Source organism: Lotus japonicus, chromosome 1 (genome assembly GCF_012489685.1).
Source record: "Lotus japonicus ecotype B-129 chromosome 1, LjGifu_v1.2".
NCBI classification, from domain to species: domain Eukaryota; kingdom Viridiplantae; phylum Streptophyta; class Magnoliopsida; order Fabales; family Fabaceae; genus Lotus; species Lotus japonicus.
This window is the reverse complement of record NC_080041.1, coordinates 12,760,045-12,787,501: the sequence shown is the minus strand read 5'-3', so window position 1 is coordinate 12,787,501 and position 27,457 is coordinate 12,760,045. Positions and strand designations below refer to the sequence as shown.

General features: G+C 39.0%; 2 protein-coding genes across 7 annotated transcripts; one reads left to right on the top strand and one right to left on the bottom strand.

Moving 5' to 3' along the window:
* Positions 1 to 730: 730 nt before the first annotated feature.
* LOC130733701 (pumilio homolog 1-like) lies at positions 731 to 9,567 on the top strand. 6 transcript variants are annotated; one of them, XM_057585942.1, is made up of 10 exons: positions 731 to 963; positions 1,080 to 1,686; positions 2,662 to 4,181; positions 4,265 to 4,406; positions 4,549 to 4,656; positions 6,171 to 6,383; positions 6,489 to 6,599; positions 7,129 to 7,323; positions 8,148 to 8,322; positions 9,175 to 9,567. In XM_057585942.1, the coding sequence occupies exons 2-10, from the start codon at positions 1,102 to 1,104 to the stop codon at positions 9,219 to 9,221; spliced, it is 3,096 nt and encodes a 1,031-aa protein (XP_057441925.1). In that variant the 5' UTR covers positions 731 to 963; positions 1,080 to 1,101; the 3' UTR covers positions 9,222 to 9,567. The 6 variants fall into 6 exon arrangements, with proteins under 6 accessions (XP_057441925.1, XP_057441924.1, XP_057441923.1 ...); XM_057585941.1 differs by having other exon boundaries at positions 731 to 983; XM_057585940.1 differs by having other exon boundaries at positions 731 to 1,677; positions 2,665 to 4,181.
* A 3,134-nt stretch (positions 9,568 to 12,701) lies between these two features.
* LOC130733700 (ribulose bisphosphate carboxylase/oxygenase activase 2, chloroplastic) lies at positions 12,702 to 16,873 on the bottom strand. The gene is made up of 7 exons (XM_057585936.1): positions 16,714 to 16,873; positions 15,468 to 15,787; positions 15,128 to 15,233; positions 14,948 to 15,033; positions 13,791 to 14,263; positions 13,422 to 13,703; positions 12,702 to 12,961 (listed from the first exon to the last, which is right to left on the bottom strand). The coding sequence occupies exons 1-7, from the start codon at positions 16,756 to 16,758 to the stop codon at positions 12,846 to 12,848; spliced, it is 1,428 nt and encodes a 475-aa protein (XP_057441919.1). The 5' UTR covers positions 16,759 to 16,873; the 3' UTR covers positions 12,702 to 12,845.
* Positions 16,874 to 27,457: the final 10,584 nt, after the last annotated feature.

The following is a 27,457-nucleotide window of genomic DNA, read 5'->3' as shown; positions in this document are numbered from 1 at the left end:
ATATTTATAGTACCAGAACAAATATCTTTCATGATTTTAAATGAGGATCAAATACACATGTGATGTGAGGTAAAATAAAACTACACATGTGTGAGGTAAATCTCAACCTCTTTAGTGCTTACTGATATGAAATTCATTTAAGCATAACCAATGAAAAAAAAATTGTATCTACATTGAATCTCACAAGATTTCCCCTACAATAAGGTACCAAAATTTCTTTCATCCAAGTTGCATTCTAGCATGAAATAGGTGCAGGTAAATTATTCCCAATTAGGCAAAACCATACACTTTTTTTCTTCTTTTACACATTCTCTCCTCCTCCATTCATCCAAAGTAGAACACCACACCAACACCAACAACAACAACATCAACATTAATCTCCCCAAACAACACAACACTCCACATAACTACTTTCATCTTTGACCACCTCCACATTCAAAGGTAACAAAATTGTACCACAAAAAAGCAACGTGTGAAAAATCAAACTTATTTTAACGCCGAATATTCAATATGAGATTTATTTTGATTTAGTTGTTATCTCTCTCTCTCTCTCTCCTCTCTCTCTCATCCAAACAAAACACAAACAAACGCCACAGTGTTAATAAGACATAATATAAACCCTAATGCCGAATGTAATAACAAATCTTCCAAAACTCAATCTCCACCGTTGATTCTAATCCAACGGTTCACAAGGTGAAGGGCTTGTGCTTATCACTGCCTACACTCCTCACCATCTTCTCACTCTCGCACACTCTGCCCACTGTTTCTGTTTCTCTCCTAACATGGTCGACCCTCCACATTCATCTTCATCACTCTGATCCTCATTTCAATTCCGACCCATTATCTCAATCATCATCCCCATCAATAAAAACTCTGCTTTTTCCAACTTCACTGCTTAATTCTCAACTGGGTCGGTGGAGTTTTTTTCTGGGGTGTGTTTGAAAACTGGTTTTGAAAGCAAAGGTTTGAGGTTTTGTCGTAGTGTGAGTGATTGTTTCGTTTTTGTTTCTGGTTTTTTTGGTTGTTGTGTTCACTGAGTTTTGAGTTTTGAGTGGAGTTTTGTGTAATCTAATGGTTAGTGATAGCTACTCGTCGAAGAAGATGTCTGATGTGGCGATTCGATCGATGATGAAGAACGGTGATTTCGGCGAGGATTTGGCGGCGCTGAGGCGGCAGCAGGTGGAGGCGAATGAGAGGGAGAGAGAACTCGCGATGCTGCGAAGTGGGTCGGCGCCTCCTACGGTGGATGGTTCGTTGACGGCGGTTGGAGGGCTGTACGGTGGTTCTGGTGGCGGCGGAAGGTATTTTGGGAATGAGGATGAGATTCGTGCTGATCCGGGGTATGCTGATTATTACTACTCGAGCGCGAATCTGAACCCGCGGTTGCCGCCGCCTCTGGTGTCGAAGGAGGATTGGCGGTTCGCGCAGCAGATGAAGGGTGGCTCGAAGGTTGGAGGGATCGGGGATCGGAGGACATTGAGTGGAAGGGTGTATGATGATGGTGGTAATGGAGACATGTCACTGTTTTCTATGCAGCAGCGTGCTGGGTTTAATAAGGATGATGGTGGTTTGAAGCAGCAGCAGCGGAGGAGCGCCGCCGAGTGGGCCGGCGGCAACGATGGCTTGATCGGCTTGCCGGCATTGGGGCTTGGAAGGAGGCAGAGGAGCATTGCAGAGGTATGTCAGGTGAGAATTAAGCCAATTATTTCTTTGTGTTTTAAATTTGAAATTTTTATGTTTCTATGTTTATAGGTTTATTTCCATTCTTTATAATGATTGATTGTTTGGTGCTGATTGAAGAGTTTGACGTGCAAGGTTTGGAAGTATATTTATGTGCAGAGTTTTAAATTGTGGCGCGAAATTCCGTTGTGGCGCGAAATTGCAGCGCGGTAACGGTCGTGGTCTTGGTTGCGTTGCGGCCATTTGTATTGCTGAAAATTGTGGCTGTCGCAGCTGAAATCACAATTGCGTTACGATACGATTCAGAAACACGGTCGCGGACCTTGATTTAAAACAATGATTAGGAGTGGCTTTGTTCTCCTAGGATGGAAAATAATGTGTAACATTTTTGTCTACTTTATCTATTCTTCATGGACTATAGCCATGAGATTTCTAGATGATTAATTTATTAATCTTGTTTTCTGACTGATAGATGACCTGTCTATGCACATGTTTTTGTGGATTTTGAAACAATGTTGTTAATCGCGGATCGCAGCGGAAGGCCAGAAATCCGCTATGTCAAGCCCTCAAAGCGGAAAATAGCGGAGAATGGCGGATAGCGGTGAACCCTCAGAGCGCTACGCTATAGCGCCGCGATATCCGCTATTTGACAACACTGCTTTGAAATCACTCGGGCATGATCACCACATTTCTTGTTTAGCTTTTAATATTCAATTTTCCTAACCAGTTTTGATGTTCTAATTTAAGCTAAATTCGAAGAATTTGCAGACCAAATTTGAAGATACATTTCTCTCTGTTTGAAATTTCTTATTCATGTGTTATTTTTGCAATGAAGTGATGTTATTGTATTTATATTTTTATAGTGATCATGAACTGAGAATTTTGATTACCTTGTCATATTTTCTGTTACTCTTCACTTATCATATTATCATTATATTTAGTTATGTTGCATCTGATGTTTTCTTTGTCATATTTTTGAAGCAGGGCGAGATGAATGGTGCAACATCGGCCTCCCAGCAGCCACATCATCTGCCTGTCGGTAATGTGTTTGATGATATTCCTGGAAAATCGGAGTCCCATTATGCTTATCTGCAGCAAGAATTGGATGCTTTGCAGTCCGGTGGAAATAAGCGGGGCATATCCGGTGCCCAAAATCTTTTCGGTTCAGCATCTCAATCTTATGCTTCTGCTTTAGGAGCCTCGCTGTCGAGGAGCAGCACCCCTGACACTCAACTTCTACCTAGAGCTGCTAGTCCTTGCCTTCCACCAATTGGGGATGGGAGGTCCGGCTCCGTAGATAAAAGAAGTTCCAATGGCCAAAACTCATTTAATGGCATCTCATCTAATTTAAATGAGCCTTCTGATTTGGTATCTGCTTTGGCTGGCATGAATCTGTCCCAAAATGATGTAATAGATGATGAGAAACATCCCCAGTCACCGAGGCACAATGAATCTGACTATACTCATGATGTTAAACAGCATGCATACTTAAACAGGTCTGATTCTTTGCCTTTTCAGCGTTCTGCTGCTACCCAACCCTATTTAAAAGCTAGTAGAAGTAGCGGTTTTGGATTGGATCTGAATAACTCATCGTTGTATGCAAACGAACTGCTAGAATCTCATAGGGTTGGTGGAGTTTCTGTTAACTCACACTTGAAAGGACCTTCTACACCAAATTTTACTAGCAGAGGTAATTCAGCTGCTCACTATCCGAATCTTGATGACTTGAGTATTCCGTATGCTAACTATGGCATGGCTGGGTACGCCAACAATCCGTCATCACCATCCATGATGGCAGGCCAGCTTGGGAACGGTAACTTGCCTCATTTCTATGAACATGCTGCTGCTTTGCCCGCACTAGGAGTGAATGCCATGGACTCTAGAGCCTTGGGAAGAGGTGCAACTTTAGGACCTTTGATGGCTGCGTCGGAGTTACAGAATGCGAGAGGGTTTGGAAGTCATGGAGCAGGTAGCACTCATCAGATGCCCTTGATGGATCCTTTGTATCTTCAATACCTGAGATCAGGGGAAGTTTCTTCTGCACAGCTTGCAGCCCTAAATGAATCGGCAATAAATAGGGAATACTTGAATGCTTCATTTAGAGATTTAGCTAGCCTCCAGAAAGCTTATTTGGAGTCTTTAATTGTCCCCCAAAAATCGCACTTTGGTGCCCCCTACCTTGGTAAGTCAGCCAGCTTGAGCCCTAATTCTGGCAGAAATCCATCATATGGTCTCGGTATGACATATCCAGGAAGTCCACTGGCTGGTTCTGTTTACCCAAACTCCTTCTATGGACCCAGTAGTCCTATGAGCCAAAGTGAACGGAATATGCGGTTGTCTGGAATGAGGAATGTGGCTGGCAGTGTCATGGGAGCTTGGCAAGCGAACACTGTTGGAAGTTTGGATGAGAATTTTCCATCTTCCTTGCTCGATGAGTTCAAAAGCAACAAAACCAAATGCTTTGAACTTGCAGAAATTGCTGGCCATGTTGTTGACTTCAGGTGCATAATGCTTGTCATACACTCATACTATGTTTTGCTTTTTGACTCTGAACATTTAGCTAACTCATGTTTGTATATTACAGTTCTGACCAGTATGGAAGCCGTTTTATCCAACAGAAACTTGAGACAGCCACAATGGACGAGAAAAATATGGTTTTCCATGAAATCATGCCACAGGCTCTTTCTCTGATGACTGATGTCTTTGGTAATTATGTGATTCAGAAGGTATTTATGTTCTTGACTTTGGACTTGTATCACATTTTTGTGGTTAGTATGTTCAAGTGGGTAGCGAAGCGAATTCATTACATAAAGCTAAAAAATTCTATCTTGTTCTATACATGCCTAACTTATTCGGTATCATGTTTAGTTTTTTGAGCATGGAACGCCGGCGCAGATAAGAGAACTGGCTGACCAACTTACCAGTCATGTGCTGACCCTAAGTCTTCAAATGTATGGCTGCCGAGTTATCCAGAAGGTCTGCTCATCACTTTTTCCTACCTTATGATTGTTATTTGTTACCATACCATAATCGTACCCTGTTTATGTGTGTTTTACAATTTTTTACTGTTCTTTATGGAGCATTGTAGTTTATTAACAGAGTAGTGTGTCAATGTTGTGGCCTCTGGTCACTAAGGTCGGCATAGCATTACATTTTTCCATCATGGCAATAGCGGCTAAGATTGCAGTCAGTCATGTAGCGGCTGTGAGCCTGTGACAGCCATGGCAATGGACAGGCCCCTCTCTTCTGACCAAATCCTGGCAGTTTCAATGCCAGCTTTTGGAGGGGCCTCTTTTGTACTGAGCTAATGTCCGTTTTCCAAATCTGTATTTTTTTTAAATGGCCTAGCTGATTAGTGCTCTGAATGCCCTGGTTTATGTGCATTTAATTGATTAATTCCTGCTATTAAATGTTTTGGATTGCTCAATGAAGAAACTCAAGAAAGCACAAGTTTTTTTTTTTTTGAAATATCAATGTAATTAATATATTGTTTTTCATAATAACTTTTATTTGTTTCCTTAACACGTTTAGGACACTCATCATGAAGCACGGAAACCTGTCTTGAAAGGAGTGTCCCGGTGTTGATACGACTTGTCGACCTCGACACCCGTACTTCACGTGTCAAACACCTTTTCGCAGTGTTTGAGCAAATTTTTCTTTTTCTTTTTCTTTTTGAAAAGGTGGATATACACACACACACACGGTGTCCCAATGTCCTACTTTTGGGATGTTAGTCGTATCACGGTGTCCATGTCGTGTCCGGGTTGGTGTCAAAGTCGGTGCTTCATAGCTCTTCGACAATTCCTTATTTTAAAAACATTTTGTTCATAGAGTACAACATATTCAGCGAAAAAGGACATTAACCATCCTACTCTTTTGGTAATTCCAGTCATTGTCCCTCTTTATCATTGTTTCTTTTTTCTTTTATTTATGTATATTTGGGTGTGCTTTCAATACTTGTTGTTAGCAACTCAAAATTTTCATGATTACTAATATGAATGGTGCTTTTTTAAAATATTATTATTAAAAAAATTGGAAGTGTTGATTATGAGACACGGTACACATTTTAAAACGACCAGTGTTATTAGTTGAGTATATGTCTTATTTTTTATTACTTTTTGAGTTTTGAGCATTTATTTGTACTATAAATTATTTGTAATGTATAAGCTACCTTTTGTATAGTGGTAGTTCTTTCATGTGCTACAAGTTTCTGCCTTTCCAGCATTAACTACTATGGTATGCCATGTAAAAATTAGGTGTGTAAAGCAATTCTTTTCATTTTATTTTTGTCTACGTGGAAAGGTGAGGAACATATCGCACCAAAATTCCACAAAAGTGTGTCTACATGTGTGTGCGCATTTGTTCATTTATTTTGAGACTGATATTTTGACATATTATTATGGTGTGAGTGATAAGTGCTGCTCTGATTAGTGTGGGTTGATGGTAAACTTAACAGTTATTCATCTTGTTTTTTGTTCTAAATTGTCCAGGCAATAGAAGTTGTTGGTTTAGATCAGCAGACTCAAATGGTTGCAGAACTGGATGGTCATATCATGCGTTGTGTTCGTGATCAAAATGGGAACCATGTCATCCAGAAGTGTATTGAATGTGTACCTGAGGATTCAATCCAATTCATTGTGTCGACTTTTTATGACCAAGTTGTGACACTGTCAACTCATCCATATGGTTGCCGAGTTATACAGGTCACAAATGCATCTTTTGCTTTAATTTGTGTAAACACGTATTTGCTTGATTAGTAGCTTGCGAGATAGACATTATAATTCTAAAATTGACGTTTCTATAAGCAGAGAGTCTTGGAGTACTGCCATGATCCCAAAACGCAGCAGATTATGATGGATGAGATTTTGCAGTCTGTCTGCATGTTAGCACAAGACCAATATGGGAATTATGTTGTACAGGTTTGTTATATCTCATTTCGTTTTTTTTGCTTTTTACAAGTTGTGATTTTATTTTCTACATGTTGGCAGTAGTCCCATGCTCTTTTGCTAAGTATTATCGTGATCAATTATGGCCAATCGGTATCATAAATCATTGAGTATGTGAAACATTGAATTAATTGTGAAATCCCTTGATTTAAAAGCTAATGATAGTAACATTTTGTCTGTACTGGAATTGAGCAAGGTTGATATTGAAATGCTTGAGGTACGGTGGCTCTAACTGTGTTCTATTTTGCAATTCTGATAGTCTAATATTTTATAAAATGGATGGTAAATATACCTGCGTGGCTTTGTGGCTTAACTGCTGGCACTTCATAGGTTCTTTACTTTTTCTAGCCTTAGTTTTCGCAATTGAGATACTAGTGAGCTTATGTGGTGTTAATTCGTAACTTGTGTTGTGCTTTGAGTTTTTTTGTTGGATGATTTTTTTATTGCCTCTTTAGATTTAGCGCATTTGCGTTAGTCAGTGATCATTGTTTAAACATTTCAGCATGTGCTGGAGCATGGCAAGCCACATGAGCGTTCGGCTATAATAAAAGAATTAACTGGGCAAATAGTGCAGATGAGCCAGCAGAAGTTTGCCTCCAATGTCATAGAGAAGTGTCTATCATTTGGAACACCTGCAGAGCGTCAATTCCTTGTAAATGAGATGCTTGGTTCTACTGATGAAAATGAGCCCCTACAGGTTTGTGCATGACCTATTTAGAATCTACAATGACAAAACAATTTATAAGATGATGGTTTCTTCAGTTTTGTTATCACAGCTCAATCGTATTGTTGAAAATTATTTGGCTTATCTTTTCACATCATTGTTTTCCTTCTTGGAATCTAATCTTGGCTTGCTGTATGCACAAAGATTAGAAGATACGACTATACATGGGCAAAACTTGACTAAGTTTTCTAAATCCATTATTAAGTTCTCCTTTCAAATAATGACACATGGATAATTTTTTAAACTCAGCAACATATTCTTGATGGAGGCCATTTCATGTTGGAAATAAAAACCATTGTGTCATTGTTTGGGTGGAAAACTTGATAGCAAAGATACACGGAATTTATGTAAGTTTTTTCCACTATATTACAGATTGTAGGGAGATATCCATTTAATGCTCTTCATGTTTATTTCTAGAGTTTGAAGATGGTTGAAATTTTTTATAATAATTAAATTTGCTTTTAGTTGTTAGAACTTACAAGTTAAGCCATTCATATTGTATCAGTTAATGTCCGGTAGGGGTATAAATAGGTTAGGCCACTCATCGGGTGCCTATAGGCTATATAGCCTACTAAACAACTCAGCTCAAGGTTTTTTTAAAAGCTTTATTTAGCTAAGAAGGTTAGACTTGGCCATTCAAAAATCCTTTTCGGCTGAACAGACTAGCCTATTTAAGTTAGGAGTTAGCTCTTATTTCCAATAAAAAAACTAGATCTGGCTTAAGTTAGGTACTGTCATTCCTTTTGTTTTATTACTTGACGTTTTCTTACAATTTGCTTGTGTTTTCTTGGTTTTAGGCTATGATGAAGGATCAGTTTGCAAATTATGTTGTACAGAAAGTGTTGGAAACCTGTGATGACCAGCAGCTGGAGCTAATCCTTAATCGAATTAAGGTTCACCTGAATGCCTTGAAGAAGTATACTTATGGGAAGCACATTGTTGCTCGTGTAGAGAAATTGGTTGCTGCTGGAGGTACTTTCAATCTCATAAATTTACTCTTCCATTTGACTCGTAGGTTACATTTCTTACAATTTTCTCAACATGGATTTTTTATAGTGTATTCATGAAATCAGTATGCAATGATTTGGTTTCCATTCTTAAAGTGCTGTATGTTCAACTTTAATTTAATAGCTGAGTTCCCTTTAAATTCATCCATGGTCTCACTTGACATTTTTCACAAATTATTTGTGTACATCGAAAAACAAAAATTGAAAAAAAGGTTTCCTTTCCATTGAACCATGAAATTTGATTATTTGCTATTTTATTCACAACTAGCATCATGATGTAGAATTATCTGTCAGTCTGGTAATGTTTAGCAAATGAAGAGTCATTCTCATTACTGCTGTGCATGATGAATGATTTTAATTTTTCATGCCATGCCAAAGGATGCGTCTAAACTCTAAATCTCTTTAGTTACCAGTTTGTAGAATAGTTTAGTTCATAAAAGCAGAAAACTAAGAAAACTCGTTTGATATCTTTTAGTTTTTAAAATCTGTTCTTATTGCATTTTTAAAACTGAAATCACAAAACATCATCCCGCAGATGTTTTATGTTTCCATTTAGAGTTCAAGACACATGTCTGTCAACTTTGAAAAACATATCGCTCAAACAGTTTTGCTCTCTTTCTTCTTCTGAAAAACATGTTTTTAAAAATTGTTTCTGAAAATAGTTTTTAAATTTAGAAAACTGAGAAGAGAATCAAACAAGCTTTTAAGGTTTTGTTTAAGCTGGATGATGAAGTTTCATGAAGTGACTTATAGAGTTTCTTTGAATGTTTCATTATGTGTATATAACTAATAAAATGCTTGATTTCATGTTATGCAGAGAGGAGGATTAGCTTTCTGACCCTAAATCCTGCACAGGTGGTATAGGAAATGAAGTTATGTACAGCTAACTGAGGGTAATAAGCAACTGCTTGCTTTTTCTTCTCTCCTTGATTGGAATTAATTAATAAATTGTTAGTTGTACTTGAAACTGTACATTTGTTAGTTTGAGGATATACCTAGAATCAGTTTAGCTGAGGAGGCGAAGGCTCAGGTTCAGTCGGTAAATTATGCCTGATGCGCTTGCGGCATAGATATATTTATGAGCTAGTTTTAATGTTGTACAGAGAGGTCTTGACTGTACAAATTTCCCTAGGTTGGTTATGGGAGCACTTGTATTCCGGATGCAAACATGTTTTTGAGGATTTTCTTTATGAGGATGCTCTTTGGATAATCTTTGTTGTTGTTTTGTTTCCCGCATTTTTGCCTCTTGCTTGAAAAAATCGCTATGCTTGATGCATGTTTGAAAATTCGGTTACAATTGATTCTAAAGTCGGAATCAATTTTCAAGTGAAGCTTCTATTTTCGGGAGAAGCTTTGTTAGTAGCTCTTGTATAAGCTCTTTAGTAGTCAGAATCAATGTTTTGAAACTTCATAGTCGGGAAAAATAAGCTGAAAAAAGGGAGTTTTCTATCGTGGCTTATAAAATTTGTTTACGTTTTTCTAAATCACTTTTGAAAATTTTCTTTTAGAAAGTAGGATTTTTCTTTAAACAATACCACCGGAACATAGAATAGGAGTTGATTATTGAATTCTTCAATTCCACAATTAAGGCTCTTCATAATCAATCACCAGTCACCACTACGTAAATCATTGAAATGACTACCAAAGCTTTACCTGTATTCTTTTTTGCTGGAAGTTATTCTTCAACATCTAAAAGTAGCAACCATCTTGACATTTTGTTATTTATAGCATGTTTGGTTTTGTGGTGAAATATTCTAAAATCACTTGTGGTTTACAAGTTGGTCATAGCTTCTGCGTAAATGTGTTTTGAAAGCTATGCAAATTATGATACCAAACATGTTATTAGTATAGGAAGTATATGGCAAACGGAATTAGTCAATCTTAAGTATGTCATTGCTACACGGAGGGCGTGATCAGTTGGCCTGAGTTGGTGCACCTTAATCAAAAGTCTCAAGTTCGAGCATTAGTGTGCAGCTGTGTTAAATGAAGAGTTTTACTGCGCATAATGACCTTATCTAAGTTTGAAATCCCAGGCAAAGAGAAATAGTTTACCTAGTTTTATTTGCATTGTCTCTGACTATAAAACATAAGTTATTTTGTGAAAGTAAGATTTACATAACTAAGAGAAGCAGGACAAAGAAACTAGTAGAGCTTCTAATGTTTGTTCCGGCAGTAACTGGCTATGGACACATGAGTTGTTTCAGCCAATTCAGTACTTGATTAAGATACTTAAAGGCCTGCAAATCAAGCAGCATGTTGTTAATAGGGTTGGCAACAGGCCCCGTCCCGTGGGTGTGAGTTTGACCATTCCTACACCCGAACCCGAACTTAACACCCAAACCAAATCCAAACCCAATATGGGTGCAAAAGTTAAACCCAAACCCAAACCCCTAGGTTTCAGGTTACCCGAACCCAAACCCAAAACTCGATGTGAGCACCGAACCCGCAAAAAACCCAAAAACCCGACCCGGAAACAACATGTACGTAAGAGAACAACATGAACATAAGCTGATTAAACTTCATCATCTTTCCAATACGACGGAAAAAATATAGTTCATGAACATAAGCTGATAAACAGCATAATTCATGGATTTTTTACGTTAAAGAAAACTCTACTTAGTAACTTTAATAATATTTATAAGGGCTGGTAATTACATGCATAAAGCTTCGGAGTTGGGTTTGAGTTTGGGTGCGGGTTTAATCAATCCCACCCCCGAACCCAAACATGTCTTAAAATTTGGGTAAAACCAAAACTCAAAGAAATCAGGTTTCGCCCGAAATTTCGGGTTGGGTTCGGGTCGTGTCCCGCTGGTGTGGGTTTTCCTGTCATCTCTACTTGTTAACGATCAAAGCTATATACAACAAAAAAACCATTATCCTTGTTCATTCAAAGAGTAGAAAGAACTTCATTAGATATTAGTTTATTACTTCCTTTGTTCCTTTTTAAGTGTCGTTTTAGAAGTTTTTTTTTGTTCCTATTTAACTGTTATTTTGATGTTTTAAGGTTACCATTTGTCAATTATACCCTTACTTTTTCAATAACTCCACTTCAAATTTGCCATAAAATTCTCCTTTCTCAATAACTTTAATGGTTAAGGCATTTAACTTGCTACTAGAATTGAAGGTAAATGGTTTAATGATATGAGAAAGTGAAAAAAAACTAACAAACCACTATCTTGGTTGGAAAGCTTTATGACTTTATGAGAGGGTAGAATGGAAAAAAAAACTCTAACAATCCACTATCTTGGTTGGAGAGTTTTATGCTAAAACAACACTTAAAAAGGAATGGAGAGAGTAGTAAATTAGAAATATAATCTTATTTTCATTATGTTTCTTATTTTCACAATATCTTTCAAAAAAAACTTTAAAAGTATGAAATACAATACATAAAACTATAACTGAAAATAAAATTGAGAAAACAAAAACCAACCACCATGTTTGTTTTCTTCCTAACATAGGTTTTTATGTGTGAGTTTGAATATTACTTGAATACAATGTGAACAGACTTTTATCCTAATTCATAAATAAAATTTCTTTTACTTATTATCTTGAAGTGTGTGGCTAACGTTTGTTAGCACTTAGATATCCGAAGTCCAAACATAGGTTACCTTTTTTTTTTCTCTCTAACTATATCGTCGGCCGAATTTAGTTTCTCACCATATCCTAAAACTTTTGAGTTTCCTGATTTTAGTCATCATCGAAGCATGAGTTGGTTATGTGTTGACAAAGGATGGAGTGGTCACATACACGTCATTTAATGAGGCAGAAGTGGATCACTTATATTTTCAATTAAGAATTAAATGACACATAAATAACTAGTGAAAATAAATTTATTCATTAAAAAATATATGAATTAAATGACACATAAATAACTAGTAAAAATAAATTTATTAATTAAAAATATCAGAATTAAATGACACCTAAATAACTAGTAATCTCTAATCCTTCATCCCCATCTTCATCTTCATTTTCATCTTCTCTTCATCCTTCAAAATCCTAGACTAAACCACCCTCAAAATAAATAAAACCTAGAAATGAAAACCTAAGCATTTAGTGATGGATCCTGTGACCGATTTATTAGTGACAGATTTCTTTGACAAAATTTAGTGACGGATTCTGTGTCGATTATTTGTAACAAAGTTAGTGACGGATCTTGTGACGACCTTACTGACAAGTATAGAGTGTTGTTATGAGGCGGAGGAGGTCGTTGTGCTCAATCACTACACTACCGTTTATGCTCATGTTCCTAGCTGAAGTTGAACCCATCAAAGAATGATCTTTCATGCTTGGAGTTTACTGGGATTGAGAGAAAGAGGAGAAGAACGTAGACATGCATTAGCAAAATGAGAAAAACAAGATAACATTTTACACAATCAACTCAAAACCACAGAGTCTGACAATCCAATATATGAACAAGATAAAAATTTATTTGAATATCTCAAGTCTCAGCTTCTCCTTTAACCTAATAGGTGGAGAATGCATAGATTCCTAGAATGTGTATAAGCATGTTCCATCATCACTTCTAGCAGTTGGGTCGAAGTTTTTGGCATTTGGATCAGTACAACCTTCAGGAACAGGAACATTTACTTGCTGGGCTGCTTTGCCTGCATAAAAAATGAAACAAACAAAAAGTTTAGACCTAGGTATATTTAAAGCATGTTTAGAAAATTTTCTACAGTTATTATAAAGTCAAAATCAATTCCGGGAGAAGATTTTTACTGTAGCTTCTAAGTTCTAGCTAAGTGCTATAGCCTTTAATTGGTTAGGAAAAAAAAACTGATTCAAAAAGTTTTAAATTGTTAGCTTTCTTTTGGTTTGAACCACTGTTTATTCATGTTCGAGTCAGGTAGGACCATGATGAGCGACAAAGCTCTTCCTATCAAGATTTAACTTGGGCATGACTCGAACCCAAGACTTATACTTAAGCTAAAATAACCTCGTGCTGGTTAATGTATTCGTTTGGTTGTAGGTTGTTAACATTCAATCATATCATGTCAAATTGGCTAATTAATATAAAGCTACATGTGAAGTTCCAATCAAGGACTCAAGACAAAGGGATCTAACCGTAGAAAGTTCCTCTGTTAATAGAATCTTCATTAGCATCACCAAGAGCAGCCTCGTTCAAGTACTTGTCTGCAAGCTGGACTCTCTTCACATTCTCTTGCTCTTGGACAAGCATGTTACCATACTCCAAGAGCTTCGCCAAAGTCATCTTGGGCTGCTCAAAGACTGGAGGTCCTTCCTTTGAGTTCACAAGCTTCTTCCCAATTGTTTCAATACCAACACCAGAAATCCACTTCCTTACTTCGTCATCGTATACTCTTGCCCTGAGTGCACCAAAGAAATCTGCAATCATACATGGAATGCCGATTAGTCTCATAGTCTCAACAGTCCATGTTTGGGTAAACAATTTATAGCAGGGAGAGAACTTACCAATGGATTGGCCAGGGAAGGTGTCAACAATCTTGACAACATCTTCTTCAGGCACATTGTCAGTGCGGAAAATCCCCTTGCAGACACCAACACGATCATCCCTCGTAGGTGCCCAGTAGAACTTCTCCATACGCCCGTCACGGATGAGAGGAGCGTAGAGTGTTGAGAAATCGTTACCAGTGACAATAATTGGCACGCGCGGGTTATCTTCCTTGTTGTACATTCCAGGGAGCTGCACGTTCGTCGGGTTGTCAGCAATGTTCATGAGGGTGGCGTTCACCATCTGGTTGTTGACAGTGTACTGTGTGGTTCCACCCATACGACCTGCTCCTGCATCAAGATCGTTGATGAAGAGGCAGCACATCTTCCCCTTCTTGATTATATCAGCAGCTTCACGGTATCTTTGCCTGATCAGTTTTGCAGGCTCTCCTGCATTTCCACTTTCTAGCTCTCCAGCACTCATCATGATGGGGCTGTAATAAGAAAATCATAGGGACTAGAAGTTAGTAAGCAGCAAAGAAATATCAATAACATGTTTGAATTAGCTTCTTTTTTTCTCAGAATTACTTCTTACAATCAAAACTTCTTTCCATAACTTTTCAACTTTAGAATCAATTGTAGAAGGATTTCCAAACATGAGTCTATTACGATAATATTAAGCACAAAAGATACCAGCAATGCCTCCATTAGTCTATTAAGTACAAGTTCCATATGATATTAAAACAACTTTAACATCAGTTTTGATGTCTTCAATTATGGATTTTGCTCCTGAGCCACTTTAAAGGGTCAAGTAAATCATCACATCCATTGATTTAGAAATAGCGATTTTGATTGTGTTCATATATTATGATATATATATGTACATGTATGACAAATTATGGTGCTTCTTAAAAACTTGACCATAGATTTGTTGACCAGCATATTAATGACTTACTTTACAAATGACTCACTCACTTTTGACTTAGAAGTGTCAAAACATTATTAATTTAATAATTCCTGAGTATTGATTGGCTGTACCTAATAAACATATGTTCATATAAGAATTATTCCAAGGGAGATTTTCAATTTTGAACTGGTTGCAAACAGAAATAGCTGATGTGTTCTATAGTAGTAAAGATCATTAAGGAAAGCCTAGAATTAATAATACAATAACTCACTTGATTCCCATCTTGGCAAAGACAAGCTCACATTGGAAAGATTTTCCTTGACCTTTGCCTCCCCAGATACCAAGAATGAGAGGAACCTGGAAAAAAGATCATGAAAATATTAAACATGATTCACTAGTTTATCAAATCCTTGAGGAAGTATACGCAGGAATCATGTATCTGTTTACATACCTTGATGTTGGGCAGGGTCATGAAGTTCTTGGTGATGTGAACAACAAGCTTGTCCATGAAAGCAGGAGCAATGTAAAACCCATCCATGGTGTTGTCAAAGTTGTACCTGAAACAACATCATCATGACCAGGTTTAGATCAAAAGGGGACTTCACACTTTTTTTTTCAACTAAAGAAAATGACAAGCAAACACTTTTTTTTGTCTAATGCAGGTATACTCTTGTTCAAGTTGGGAACATCCACATCTTGGTGGGAGGGTATTTTTCATACACACAACTAGAACTCGATACCTAAGCAAACACTATTTTGGTATAGAATTTCTAGTATCTTGTGTCACTCACTGTCTAAGTCCAGTGCTAAGGTACTCATAAGAGCTCATGACTGCATAGTGAGTTCCAGCACCTTGTGGAGCTTGGAAGAGGGGATCAACCATGCCCTTCCCCCTTGTGATGTCTTGCTGGTCATCTGATATATCATAGGCCAAACCCTTCCATCTGTCCTTGTCAGTCTGCTGGCTCTCATCAATCTCTGCAGCAACAATTTTGAAACTTCCATTGGAAACCTTGGAGTTTGGAAGCCTTGAGTTAACCTTCCTCAAGCTGCTACCAAAGAAGGCTGAACTAGGAACTGAAACACCAGCTCCAGAGCTATTCAAGCTGAGCTGCAATATCACAGTACAAAAACCCTTTATTACTATTCAAACTATTTAGATAGTGGATTTGGTTTCTAACTGTAGTCAGAAAAATCCTAAATTCACGCATCTAGTGATTCAGAGTCATTCAATTAAGATCCGATGGTTAAAATATTCCACTTAGATCAAACGACCGTCAGATTCCTTCACTGACTGAAATTTAGGATTTTCCTATGGTAGGGGGGATCCATGTCCAAAGTGCACTCACTTATCATTGGTTCCAATTTCCAATTAGCTTGCCTCTCACATAGTAATTATTCTCTACCTTGGTATCATAATTGTGTTTTTTATATTACACAACACCAAATTACTAATAGTGAGCTTACAATCAAGTCATCAACATTATACAAGAACAGCAACAAAAGCCAGTATAAATGAGGGGAAAAAGTTTTAAGAGTAGGTTTCTTTTTCCTATAAAAAACTCATTCTTCAAATTTATTCTAATCTTGGTTTTGAAAATGTAACATACTCATACAAAAAAATATTAAACAAGTACTTCAAAACGTCTTAGTGTGTATATGGTTTGTGACACAAATGCTTTTCATTGTATTGGAAAGTAGGATTCCATTTTCTTAGATCAAGAACTTCAAAGACTATGTTTGGAATACGCACGCACTAAGCTAAAGAGATACTAGCACTCACTTCCCGGTAAAAAGCGAGTGAAATTCTTTTTATGGATCGAGATAAAAGTCTGTTCACGTTAGAGTCAGTAATATTTATAGACACACAAAATAATGACCATGCTCCATTAGATAAATAAGGTCTACCAGACTTGTTATTGGCATCTAAATAATGTAAACATATCTATATTAGTAACTAAATTTTACCTAAGAATGATTTGAGAAGTTAGGACAAGAGCAACTAATAAGGTTAAAAAGAAGGGAAAAACATCATACTGGAGTTCCATTGACAGCTCCAATAGTAGAGACTGAGGCAGCCATGACTGTGTAGAGAAAGAGAGCTACTTCAAACAAATGCAGATATGGTCCCTTGAGGCAAGCAGAATAAACCACAGGGAAGCAGAACTTATAGCAGTGGCTGAGTTGAGTGTACAGAAATTCATATCCAAAAGATTAGTTGTGAATCCATAACGTCCACACAATGAGGATGGCTTTAAAGCCACGTGGCAACAAAATAGTGCCTGGAAGATCTCAGCCACTTAGAGTCATAGATTTTGCGGTTTGGATTGAATCATTTTCCTGCATGCTCTATCAGTTTCAAGGAGAGCTTATTACCACACAAAGCTGCTAGAGCAGTCAAGCTCATCTCATCAACTCCAATCATTAGCTTCTGTTTGTTTCACTGGAAGAAAATTTGTGTTTATCTTACCATATGTGTATTAATATGTTTGATGGTTGGTTCACATTACTTCATTCATATTCAAGTCTGGAAACATCCGCAACTAACTCTTCTAATAAGGGTTTTCTTTTTCTTTTTCCATTCTCGGTGCCCAAAAGGTATCAGATATATACTAGTGTATTAATTGAAGTTGTTATTATCGTAAAAGCTATAATTGATAACCACATAGGATATAAGATCGTTTACATTAACAACAACAATAAAAAAATTGTTATTCTACAAAATGAAGTCGGTTATACGGGTAGAATTACGCTATTGAGATGTATTGCATTTTAAGTACACAAGACTTAGTAGAGATCTCGGTTTGAGTCTTTGTAAATAAAACTGCCTTTAATACTTTAATTGGAAAATTTTGCTACATATATAATAGTCTTACCTAACTCAAAATTGTGAGAAATTTAACACACGAAAAAAAGAATATCATGGTTGGTTTAGTTAATACATTAGTTTATATATATGATGCCTTTTGAGCATCGAGAATGGGAAAAGGAAAAAAACCCTTATGAATGCATTTTAACATAACGTGAGTGTTTTCAACTTGTATATGAATGAAGTAATGTGAACCATACATTTGTTACACCACTAAAATTCGCCAACAGATATATTAACACATTTGCTAAGATAAACACTTCTTTTCTTCTGGTGAAACAAACAGAAGCTAATGATGTAATGATTGGGGTTAATGCGGTGAGCTTGACTACTCTAGCAGCTTTGTGTGGTAATAAGCTCTTCTTTCAAACTGGCCTTTTATTAGTTGGGTCAGAAATAGCTAGTTTCATTATATTGCTGTTTACACTGATTTTTGGTAAACAAATATCCTCTTAGTTCGACTAAAGGAAGTTTAGATTCAGGGTCCTTTTGAGAAAACGCTTTGCCAAAGTGTTGTGTGTGAGTGAGTGTTTTTCGACAACAACAAACAATTCCGGTGAAACTGGATTTCATTAAACGCGGGTCAATTACAAAGAAGTCAAACAAATCAAAGTAGAGTAAAGTACACTCACCCCTCTCAAGGTTTATTAGAATTACACTCCACCTCATTCTTGTCTAAAATCTACACCCCACCCCATTTTATATAGATGCAAATTTAGTGACGAAAAATATTCTTCATTAATAATTAGTTATTATTTAAATTGTTAATCAATAATTTCAAAAAATATTTTCAATATAATCCAATAAATTTAAAAATGAAAACATCACAGTCCTCCTCATTCTCTCAATCGTGGTCTTCCTCCGTAAATTCACAATGCAAATTCTGCAATAACACACCCGACCGGTTTACAAACCATATCTCGAACATAGGGAAACATGCTTGTGTTTTCATATTTGGTAATAATTCAATTTTAATCAAAATAATCTCTTTATACCTCAAATTTTGAAAATTGGATTGTAGACCCAAAAAGCAAGACAAATGGGTGAAGAAAATAGAGAAACAAAATTAAGAAATATGAAGTGAATCGGAGGTTATTAGAACCCAACGATGCGGTGGAGCACCGTTTTTAACAAAATCCAACGACATCTTAAACCAACAGAGCGTTCGCTCGCAACTTAAAGGGGGTGAAGTTCACAAGAAGTAGTTGAACAGGTAGCTTTGGGAATGTGTGATTCACGTTCTGTGGTTCAGGTCGCAAACTTTGATGCATGGTGGTGCCATGGGGTTTCACATTCTGGGACAGTGGTCGTCGTGTTAAAGGGAGCAAAGGCTTGGTGGTGACCGTTTGTGGTGAGAAATATGATTTGGAGACAGATGGGACGTGGACTTAACAGACAGAGTGGATTGTTTTTTTAAATTTAATTCAGTAAAATTATTTTCATAAATTAATGTATGATAGTGTAAATGCATTAAACTTATTTAAATTTTAACTAATTTGTAATTATTTTTTATGGTTAATCCTCTAATTGGTCCCTGTGGTTGTGTGACCGTCTGAAATTAGTCCCTCCCGTAAAATCTAAGTCCTCGTGTTTGAAAAAGTGTGTGTAGCAGGTCCTCGCCGGAGGGACTAATTTCCACACACTTTCCAAACACGAGGACTTAGATTTTACGGGAGGGACTAATTTCAGACGGCCACACAACCACAGGGACCAATTAGAGGATTAACCCTATTTTTTATTAGTGACGAATTTGTTTTCGTCACTAAATTTTGCCTTTATAAAAAATGGGGTGGAGTGTAGATTTAAAAAAAGAATGGGGTGGAGTGTCATTCTTACAAACCTTGAGGGGGGTGAGTGTATTTTACTCATCAAAGTAACATGAAAACTACGAGAAACGTAGAATTCGACAAGAAACTACACAAAGGAACTGGAAATTGACAAGCTTAATGCAAGAAAACTAAAATGCCGGTTCTGCAACGTACTCCTCCATCATCACGTCTTGCTCCTTGAGTCTCATTGATGCGGACATTAGAGCTTTCTAGTGAATTTTTCAGAGTTTGAGTTGGGAACCCCTTTCTCTGCTGCTGCTTCTCCTATTTATAATGTTGTTTCTTCCTCCACGTTCTTGGCGGTTTTTCTTCAACACATGATGGCTTCGTGGGTTTGAATTTTAGCGCCTCACCCCACGTTTAGCCGGTAGCTTTGCGCACGTGACTTTAATTGGTTTGTTTGCGACGTGGGTGGCCTTGAGTTGTGGGTAACCGCCGCCATTTGTGGCATCGTGGGTATGCACACGTGCTGATAGTTGCTCACCACTTGGTAACTGCTTCCTTCGTCGAGTTTGTCGATTTGTCGAATTTTCCTTTATTTCCTTGACTTTGGGAGAGTGTTACCTGACGAGCCTCAAGCTTCATCATGGTTCTTCTTGTCGGGGAGTCATCCTCCTGACACCGGTGCCGATAATTGTAGCGTTAGAGATCTTGGCTCAACAGTTGCCCCCCCAAAAATGTTGGTTGTCGACTGCTTTAGCTTGAAGACACCAAGCATTTTTTATCGCACCCGTTCAATCTCAACGATTCAAATACTTTGTGCTCTTGACCGTTCGATCCTCAGGTCCAATCAGTAGCCATAACGTCTGATGACTTTCCACTAGCTGACAGTTATAGCCTTTTTAGGGCCATGATTTCATCTATGTCAAAAAGCTGGGAAATGACATGATTTAGTTAATGAAATAATCACTTGGACTCCAAATTTTATAAATTAATGCATAATGCGGCCTGGGTTCCGTTTGCCTCTCTGCTTATAAATATCCTATTAACATTTCTTGTTCAAACTTTACTTTCTTCCCCAAGCTTTCAGCTTTTTCCCCAAAGTTCTCACTTCAACTTCCTCCGTTTTCTTCGGAATACCTATCATTTCCTTCAATGGCTTCCGACCCTGAGCAGACCATTCCGTTGGCCACTAAGCTTAAATTGGATGAATCCAAACGCGTAGCAATCCCGGAACCTCCTAACGAAGCGGAGAAGAGAGCTATCTGGAAATCCCAGGTACTCATTACTTTCTCTGTTAATGGTACTTTACGCGCCATTTTGGGTCCTTTGAAAGCAGTGAAGCATGATAGGCCTAATAGTCTTCATGAGGAACATGAATCATTTCACCCTAGTGTTAGGGGAGAGGAGCTTATTTTGGCATTCCAACCTTCTTACCGTATGCCATTTCTAAACGACCCAAAACGGGCTTTTCGTTCAGCTCCTCCTAACCCTTCTGCTAACGACAAAGCCTACCTCAAATGGTTAGATAGGTTTGAGGAAGACAAGAGGCAACACTGAAAGGATGTCGGGATTCTCGACTTGATTCAGCTGTCGAGATCGCAAATCTCGTATAACCCTGCTATGCTATTGAGTGCGCTTTATTTTTGGGAGAGGTCTACTAATTGCCTTCATGTTCCCTTTGGCATGCTTACCCCAACCCTCTTGGATGTTGCTGCCATCACCGGATTATGGCCCATTGGTGATGATTATCACTCCGCGCCCGCAACTGCTAACCCCATTTCGATTCCTACTGACAATATTTCATTTAGTCGATTTATTAAGGACCATTATGTCGAGAGTGGTGAGGTGTCTGATGCTGAACATGTCGCATTCTTGTTGTATTGGCTGTCTGCTTATGTTTTTTGTACCAAGTCTTTGCGTATACCTGCCAAGCTTTTACCTTTAGCCAACTTACTCCACGAGGGTCGACAACTTGTTATGGCTAGGCTTGTTCTTGGCAACCTTTACCAAATGCTGAATGAAGCTGTCGAGGATATCCGGAATACCAAGACCGTTTCTCTGAATGCGGCTGGACCTCTTTGGCTATTTCAACTTTGGTTGAATGCGGTCTTCGAATCTCTCCTGCCGGTACAACATGATCCCCCAGCTGTTTCTAACACCAGGATTGATGCCCACAGGCTCGAGACCCTGACCCCGGCTTATGATGCGTCGAGCTTTGAAGCTGATTTCAGAAAATATTTCACCATGTTTCTTGAGCTGAAGCATTATCGCTCCAGTTTCTCTTCTTATAGCAAGGCTATTCGTGGCCCCTTCTGGCTGAGGAATTCTTACCCTAACGCTTGTGATTCTGCATTGCCCAAAGAACATCATATTACGCTCTGGAGGACCATCCTTTCGCCTAGGGTTTTAACTGTAGGCTTTGCTAGCAGTGATTATACTTTATGTGGCTACAACCCTCAATTGGTTTCTCGACAGTTTGGGCTTAGCCAAGCTCTGCCCAACACCTTGTTCGACAAGAGTCTTGTCTTGTACCCCGGGGCTATTAAGAGGGCTTCTGCTTTTGACACGACTGTCCATTTTTATAACAAGAAACTCCTCAACCTGAGCCCCTTCAACTACGCTCCTTCGTATTATGCCACTAGTGCTTTCAAAGCCTGGTGGTCTGAGTATTGGGCCCAAATTTCGAAGCCCCTCGTAGATTGTCTTCAATGCATGACGGATGCTTTTCTTTTGCAGAAACAGGACCTCAAGAAGACCAAAGGTATGCACCTAGCAGAAATCCGATCTTTTCAAGAGTTCTTTGGTGTAGTATATTATCCAACTCTTCGCCTTCGAGATACGGTTGCGAGGGCATCTCAAGTATTAAGGCAAAAATGGGAATCCAAAGCCAAAAAATCCAAGTTAGTTATTCCTCCTGGTGAAGAAGGTTTATCTTTTGTAATTCGAAAAACTGGCTTTGGGTTCCCATCTTTGCCTACGAGTAGGTTTGCATTGGCTTTTCCGCCGGTCTTGCCCAAATGGGTTGACCATGTAAATATAAATGTATTAGCCAATCAAGCTCTTCCTCCTCGAAAGTGAGTGACTTGGACTAAGTACCACTTATGGAACTTTCCATATCATGTGCCCGTCGAAATCTTCAACCACATATCGCTGAACATGTTTATTGGTCAAGGTAATATTTCGACTTGGCCTAGATTTTCCTATTTTACCTCTTAATTTCTCTTTTTATTTGCAGCTGAAGTCATTACCCAACCGACTCCTCAAGTTATTTCTCTGGTGGCTCATTCTTCTAAGGACAAGCCAGTTGTGATTGAGGACGATGATGATGATGATGAGGATGATAATGTCAGCCTTGCTGACAAACTTAAGGTATTTTCCTTTTAGCTTTTCCTTTTCTTTTTGGCCTCTTTGGAGTCTCGACTAATGTTTTCTTCGACAGGGCCGAAAAAGGAAAGCTAAGCCTGCCGCTTCGGTTAGCCGAAAGAAAGCCACAGGGGCTGGTGCTTCTACAGCTAGCAAGGCTTCTACATTGGTGTCTGATGCTCAGCCCGAAGGCGATGGCAAAGAAGGTGGTGGCGACGCCGCTATTCAGGTATGTTTCTCATTTTCGAGAGTACTTTGTGACATTTTAATTTGTGATTTTCTAATCTGGTCGTGTTTTGTTCTTTTCCTCAGGCTGATGTCCATGAGCATTCCATTTCCAATCCTCCATCCTGTGAAAATTCTCCAGCTCCCAACCCTGCAAAATCCAAAGCTGAGGGCGTCGAGAAGCCTCCCAAGGCTGCATCCTTGGCTAAAAAGACCTCGACGTCTGAGGGAAGGAGGAAGGTTAGGAGCAAATCTGGTCACAAATCTCCCCACCGTTCCAAGAGCTCTACCAACTCAAGCCCTTCCAAGGGGTCTACTTGCCAGGTACCCTTATAACTTTTCCACGTTCTGGTGGTTCCTTGACTGTGCATCTTATTTTATTAAAGAGGCCACTAAAAAGGCTTTCCTGATTTTCTCTTGTAGGAAACTCAAGGTGCAACCTCTCCCATTCGTGAAGCAGAAACTCTTCCTGGCAAGGATGCTAACCCCATGCCTCCTCCAAAGTCGACTGCTATTGTGCAGCTTTCGCCTCAAGCCAAGGGTGGCTCTTCATCTCATGTGTCTAGTGAAAAGCTTGACACCTTATTTGAGGAAGACCCACTGGCAGCTTTGGATGGCTTTCTCGATGGCACCTTGGAATGGGATTCTCCACCCCATCAAGCTGATGTTACTGCTGAGACTGCTCAGTCTAGTGGAATTGCCAACCTTCAGCAAATTGAGGAGAGCATGGGTCGGCTGAAGGCTATCGTGTTCGACAGTGGATTCCTCGACCGGATTCGAGTTGACTCTCAAACGAGTCATGCTGCTAAGGAATTGCTTGTCTTCCTGCTTGGTCAAAAGCTTGATTCTCATCAGGCTGCTGCTCTGGCCAACCTTCAATCTTTCTTGATGGATGCTTTAGCCACTTTTCATCAAGCCAAGGACGTTGGCCAAGCTGTTAGCCTCAAGGAAGCAAAAGTCTCTTCTGGTAAAGCTCAGGTTGCAGCGATGAAAGAAGACTTCAAGAAATTTACTGCTAGGAAGGTTTTAATTGCAGATGAAATTTCTGATGTCGACACTAAACTTGAGGAGCTGCATCGAGAGATTGCCAAGTTGGAGAAGAAACGAGCTAATTTGGTCGAAGAAGGCCCTGCTGTGAAGACTCAGTTGGATGCGCTTACTAAGGAATCCAAAGCTCTGATCATCTCGACAAAAGAGGTTATCAAGAATTTGGAGGTTGACCAGGCTGTGAAGAAGGATCTCGACGCTAAGATTGCTACCTTTGCTGACCGCTTGAATTCTTTTAAATTTCTGCTTTAAGATTTCCTTTTGTCAATGTGTAATGATGGCACTATTTCGATCATGGCCTTTGATGCCAAGTTTCATGTAACTTTTCGACAATGTTTCTGGCACTTAGGCCATATAATTTGACATTTAATTTGCCAAGTCTTTTCAGTTTCCACTATGCATTTATTCTGACGGCTATTTACTATTGTTGCGCCGTTCAAACTCCATCGCACCCTTTACGCAGTCGTTGCTTGGTTTCTGGGAAATAGGCCAATTTATTGCAATCCTATACCACGTTTTCTTGATTCAATGAAAGTCTTTGTCCATTAAAGGCCAAAGCTATTTATGATGGTAGTGGTAATTTACGTGGCCTGTAACCATAAGATGAAGAGTTGGCAACTGATTGCCATTAATTAATGCACTCCTTTGTTGTTATACTTTAAATAGAGCGTTTTTGGTTACTTCTCTTCAGTAACTTCTTCAAACTCTTCCTTACTTCTTTTCCAGAATTCCCTTCCTGTTTTTGACAAACTCCTTCAGCCATGGCTAGCCGTCGTATTCTTAATCAAATCCGGAGTTTGGCCTTTGATCAAGACCTGTTTTGGGAGTTACATTCTTTCCTTTCTTTGGCTGAAGAGCTTACTGGGCTCATCAACCAACTTCTGCAGCGGAATATTATTGCCTCTGTGAGAACTCCTCTCCTGGAGTTTCTGGGCCTTCTGCATGAAGCAGTGCCTCTGTATGAAGAACACCGGGAATTCACTGCTCGAGTGTTCTTTGATGAACACCAAATTGATGAGAAGATGGAGGAATTTGACGAGTTGAGGGCTGCTTTGAATCAAGTGGACCCTGAGGGGAGTGTGGGAGCTCTGAAAGCCTTGGTTGACAGGCTTTCCATTACTGCTCGCGAGGAGCTGGGTCTTTGACAGGAGAAATTGCGACTGGAATCTCAACAAGAAGATGTTCTGAGGCGCATGGAGCCTCTAAGGGCTAGATACAATAGTTATAGGGCCAACCCTCCCTTTTAGCGTTTTTTGCCATATCTGTAATGCTTCATTTCAATTAATAAAACATTCGACTTTTGGCAATTTATTTTTATTCCTTATTCGATGTTTATTTCATGCAACATTGGCTTATACGCTTTTAAGTATCTGCCATTTATTGTCACTTGTCGATTTCGACCCCCTAATTCCTTAATCGAGTAAGCGTTGTTTAAAAGTACTTTCTCGATTGCGAAAGGACCTTCCCAGTTTGGGGCCCACTTTCCGTAATGTTTATCTTTTTTGTCGACTGGTAAGATAACCTTCCACACGTAATCACCGGGCATAAACGATTTAACTCTAACCTTTTTATTGTAAGCTCTAGCAATGCGATCCTTTTGCCTTATTAGGGTATCTAATGCCAATAATCTTTCTTCGTCGAGATTGACTAATTCATCAAGCATCATATTCCAATAGTCTTCACTTGGAATTTCTTCTTGCTTTTGGATTCTACATGACCGTAAATACACTTCTGCTGGCAGCACCGCTTCTTGGCCGTCCGCTAGTCGAAATGGTGTTGCCCCGGTAGCTTCCTTAGGCGAATTCCTGTAAGCCCAAAGCACTTGGCCCAATGTTTGATGCCAGCTTTTAGGTTTTCGACCAACATGTTTCTTAATCAAGGAGATTAATGTTTTGTTGGCCGCTTCTACTTGGCCATTTTCCTAAGCATAATAAGGAGTCGAGGTTAGGAGTTTTATACCCCAAGATTCTGCGAATGATGCCACTTTTTTACCTACAAATACTGTGCCTTGGTCTGTAGTGAGTGACTCAGGTAACCCGAAACGGTACACTATGTGATTCTGAATGAAATCGATCACCGTGTCCTGAGTAACATTTTGTAGAGGAATTGCCTCTACCCACTTGGTAAAGTAATCTATGGCCACTATTATGTACTTATGTTGCCTAGAAGAACATGGGTTAATCTCGCCAATTAGGTCTAAAGCCCACCCTCTAAATGGCCACGGTTTAATGATTGAGTGCAATTCACTTGCTGGCACATGTTTCTGGAAATCTTGGCATCCCTTAGCATATTCCATGCAATCCTTCATGATAGTAGGCCAATACATCCCTTGTCGAAATAGGATCCACTTCATCTTGATTCCTGCCTGATGGGAACCACATAACCCATCGTGAACAGCTGCGATTGCTATGAACGCGTCGTCTTCACTTAAACACTTCAGTAGTGTTCCGTCGACGTGCTTCTTGAATAACTCGTTTCCCATGACGACATAGTTCATCGCCCTGTACTTTGTTTTTCTATCTGTGGTGCCCACAGGATTTTGCAAGTAATCGACAATTGGCTTTCTCCAATCATTAGGTGCCATATTGTTAATGATCAGGATGTCGAGGTCAGAGGGGTTTAGTTTTTCTTTGACCTCGATGAGCTCTTTCAGCCTAAATTTATCGACCACGTATCCTGACGCGATTTGTGCTAATTCATTGGCCTCTTGATTGTCTATCCTGGAAACATGGCCTATTCCAGCCTCGTCGAATTTGGCCAACAAATTATTCGCTTTCGTGTAGTATCTAGCTAGATTTTCACTAACGCATTTGTATTCCTTGGTAAGTTGCTTTATCACCAACTCAGAATCTCCTTTTATGACAGCATTCTTTGCCCCAAGGGCTATCAAGATTTCGAGGCCTGATATTAACGCCTCATACTCAGCCTCATTGTTCGAGCAGTTACTCTTAATCCTAAACTTGAATTTCGTAGGGATGCCCCCTGGGGATACTACGAACATCCCGATTCCGGTTCCATTTTTATGGCTGGAACCGTCGAAAAATAGCTTCCAAGGTTGGATGCCCACATAAGTTACGATTTCTTTAGGCGAGGTATGATTTGCCAAGAAATCGGCAATTGCCTGCCCCTTAATTGCTTTTAGTGGGGCATAAGTTAGTGAATATTCGGTTAGGGCCAAAGCCCATTTACCAATTCGACTGTGCAAGATCTCGAAAGTCAATGCAAACCCTCATCTTCCCATTCTTCTTGATTACTGGGACCACGTTGGCTAACCAATCCACATATCGAGCTGTCCTGATAAATTTGCACCTGAGGAGCCTTTCGATTTCTTCTTTGATTTTTACCAACACATCTGGATGGAACCTCCTAGGTAATTGCTTGACTGGTTTCTTATCTTCTTTGATGGGTAACTGCAATTCTACCAGTTCTCGACTAAGTCCTGGCATTTCATCATAATCCCAAGCGAAACAGTCTTTGAATTCTTTGAGTAATTTCACCATCCTAT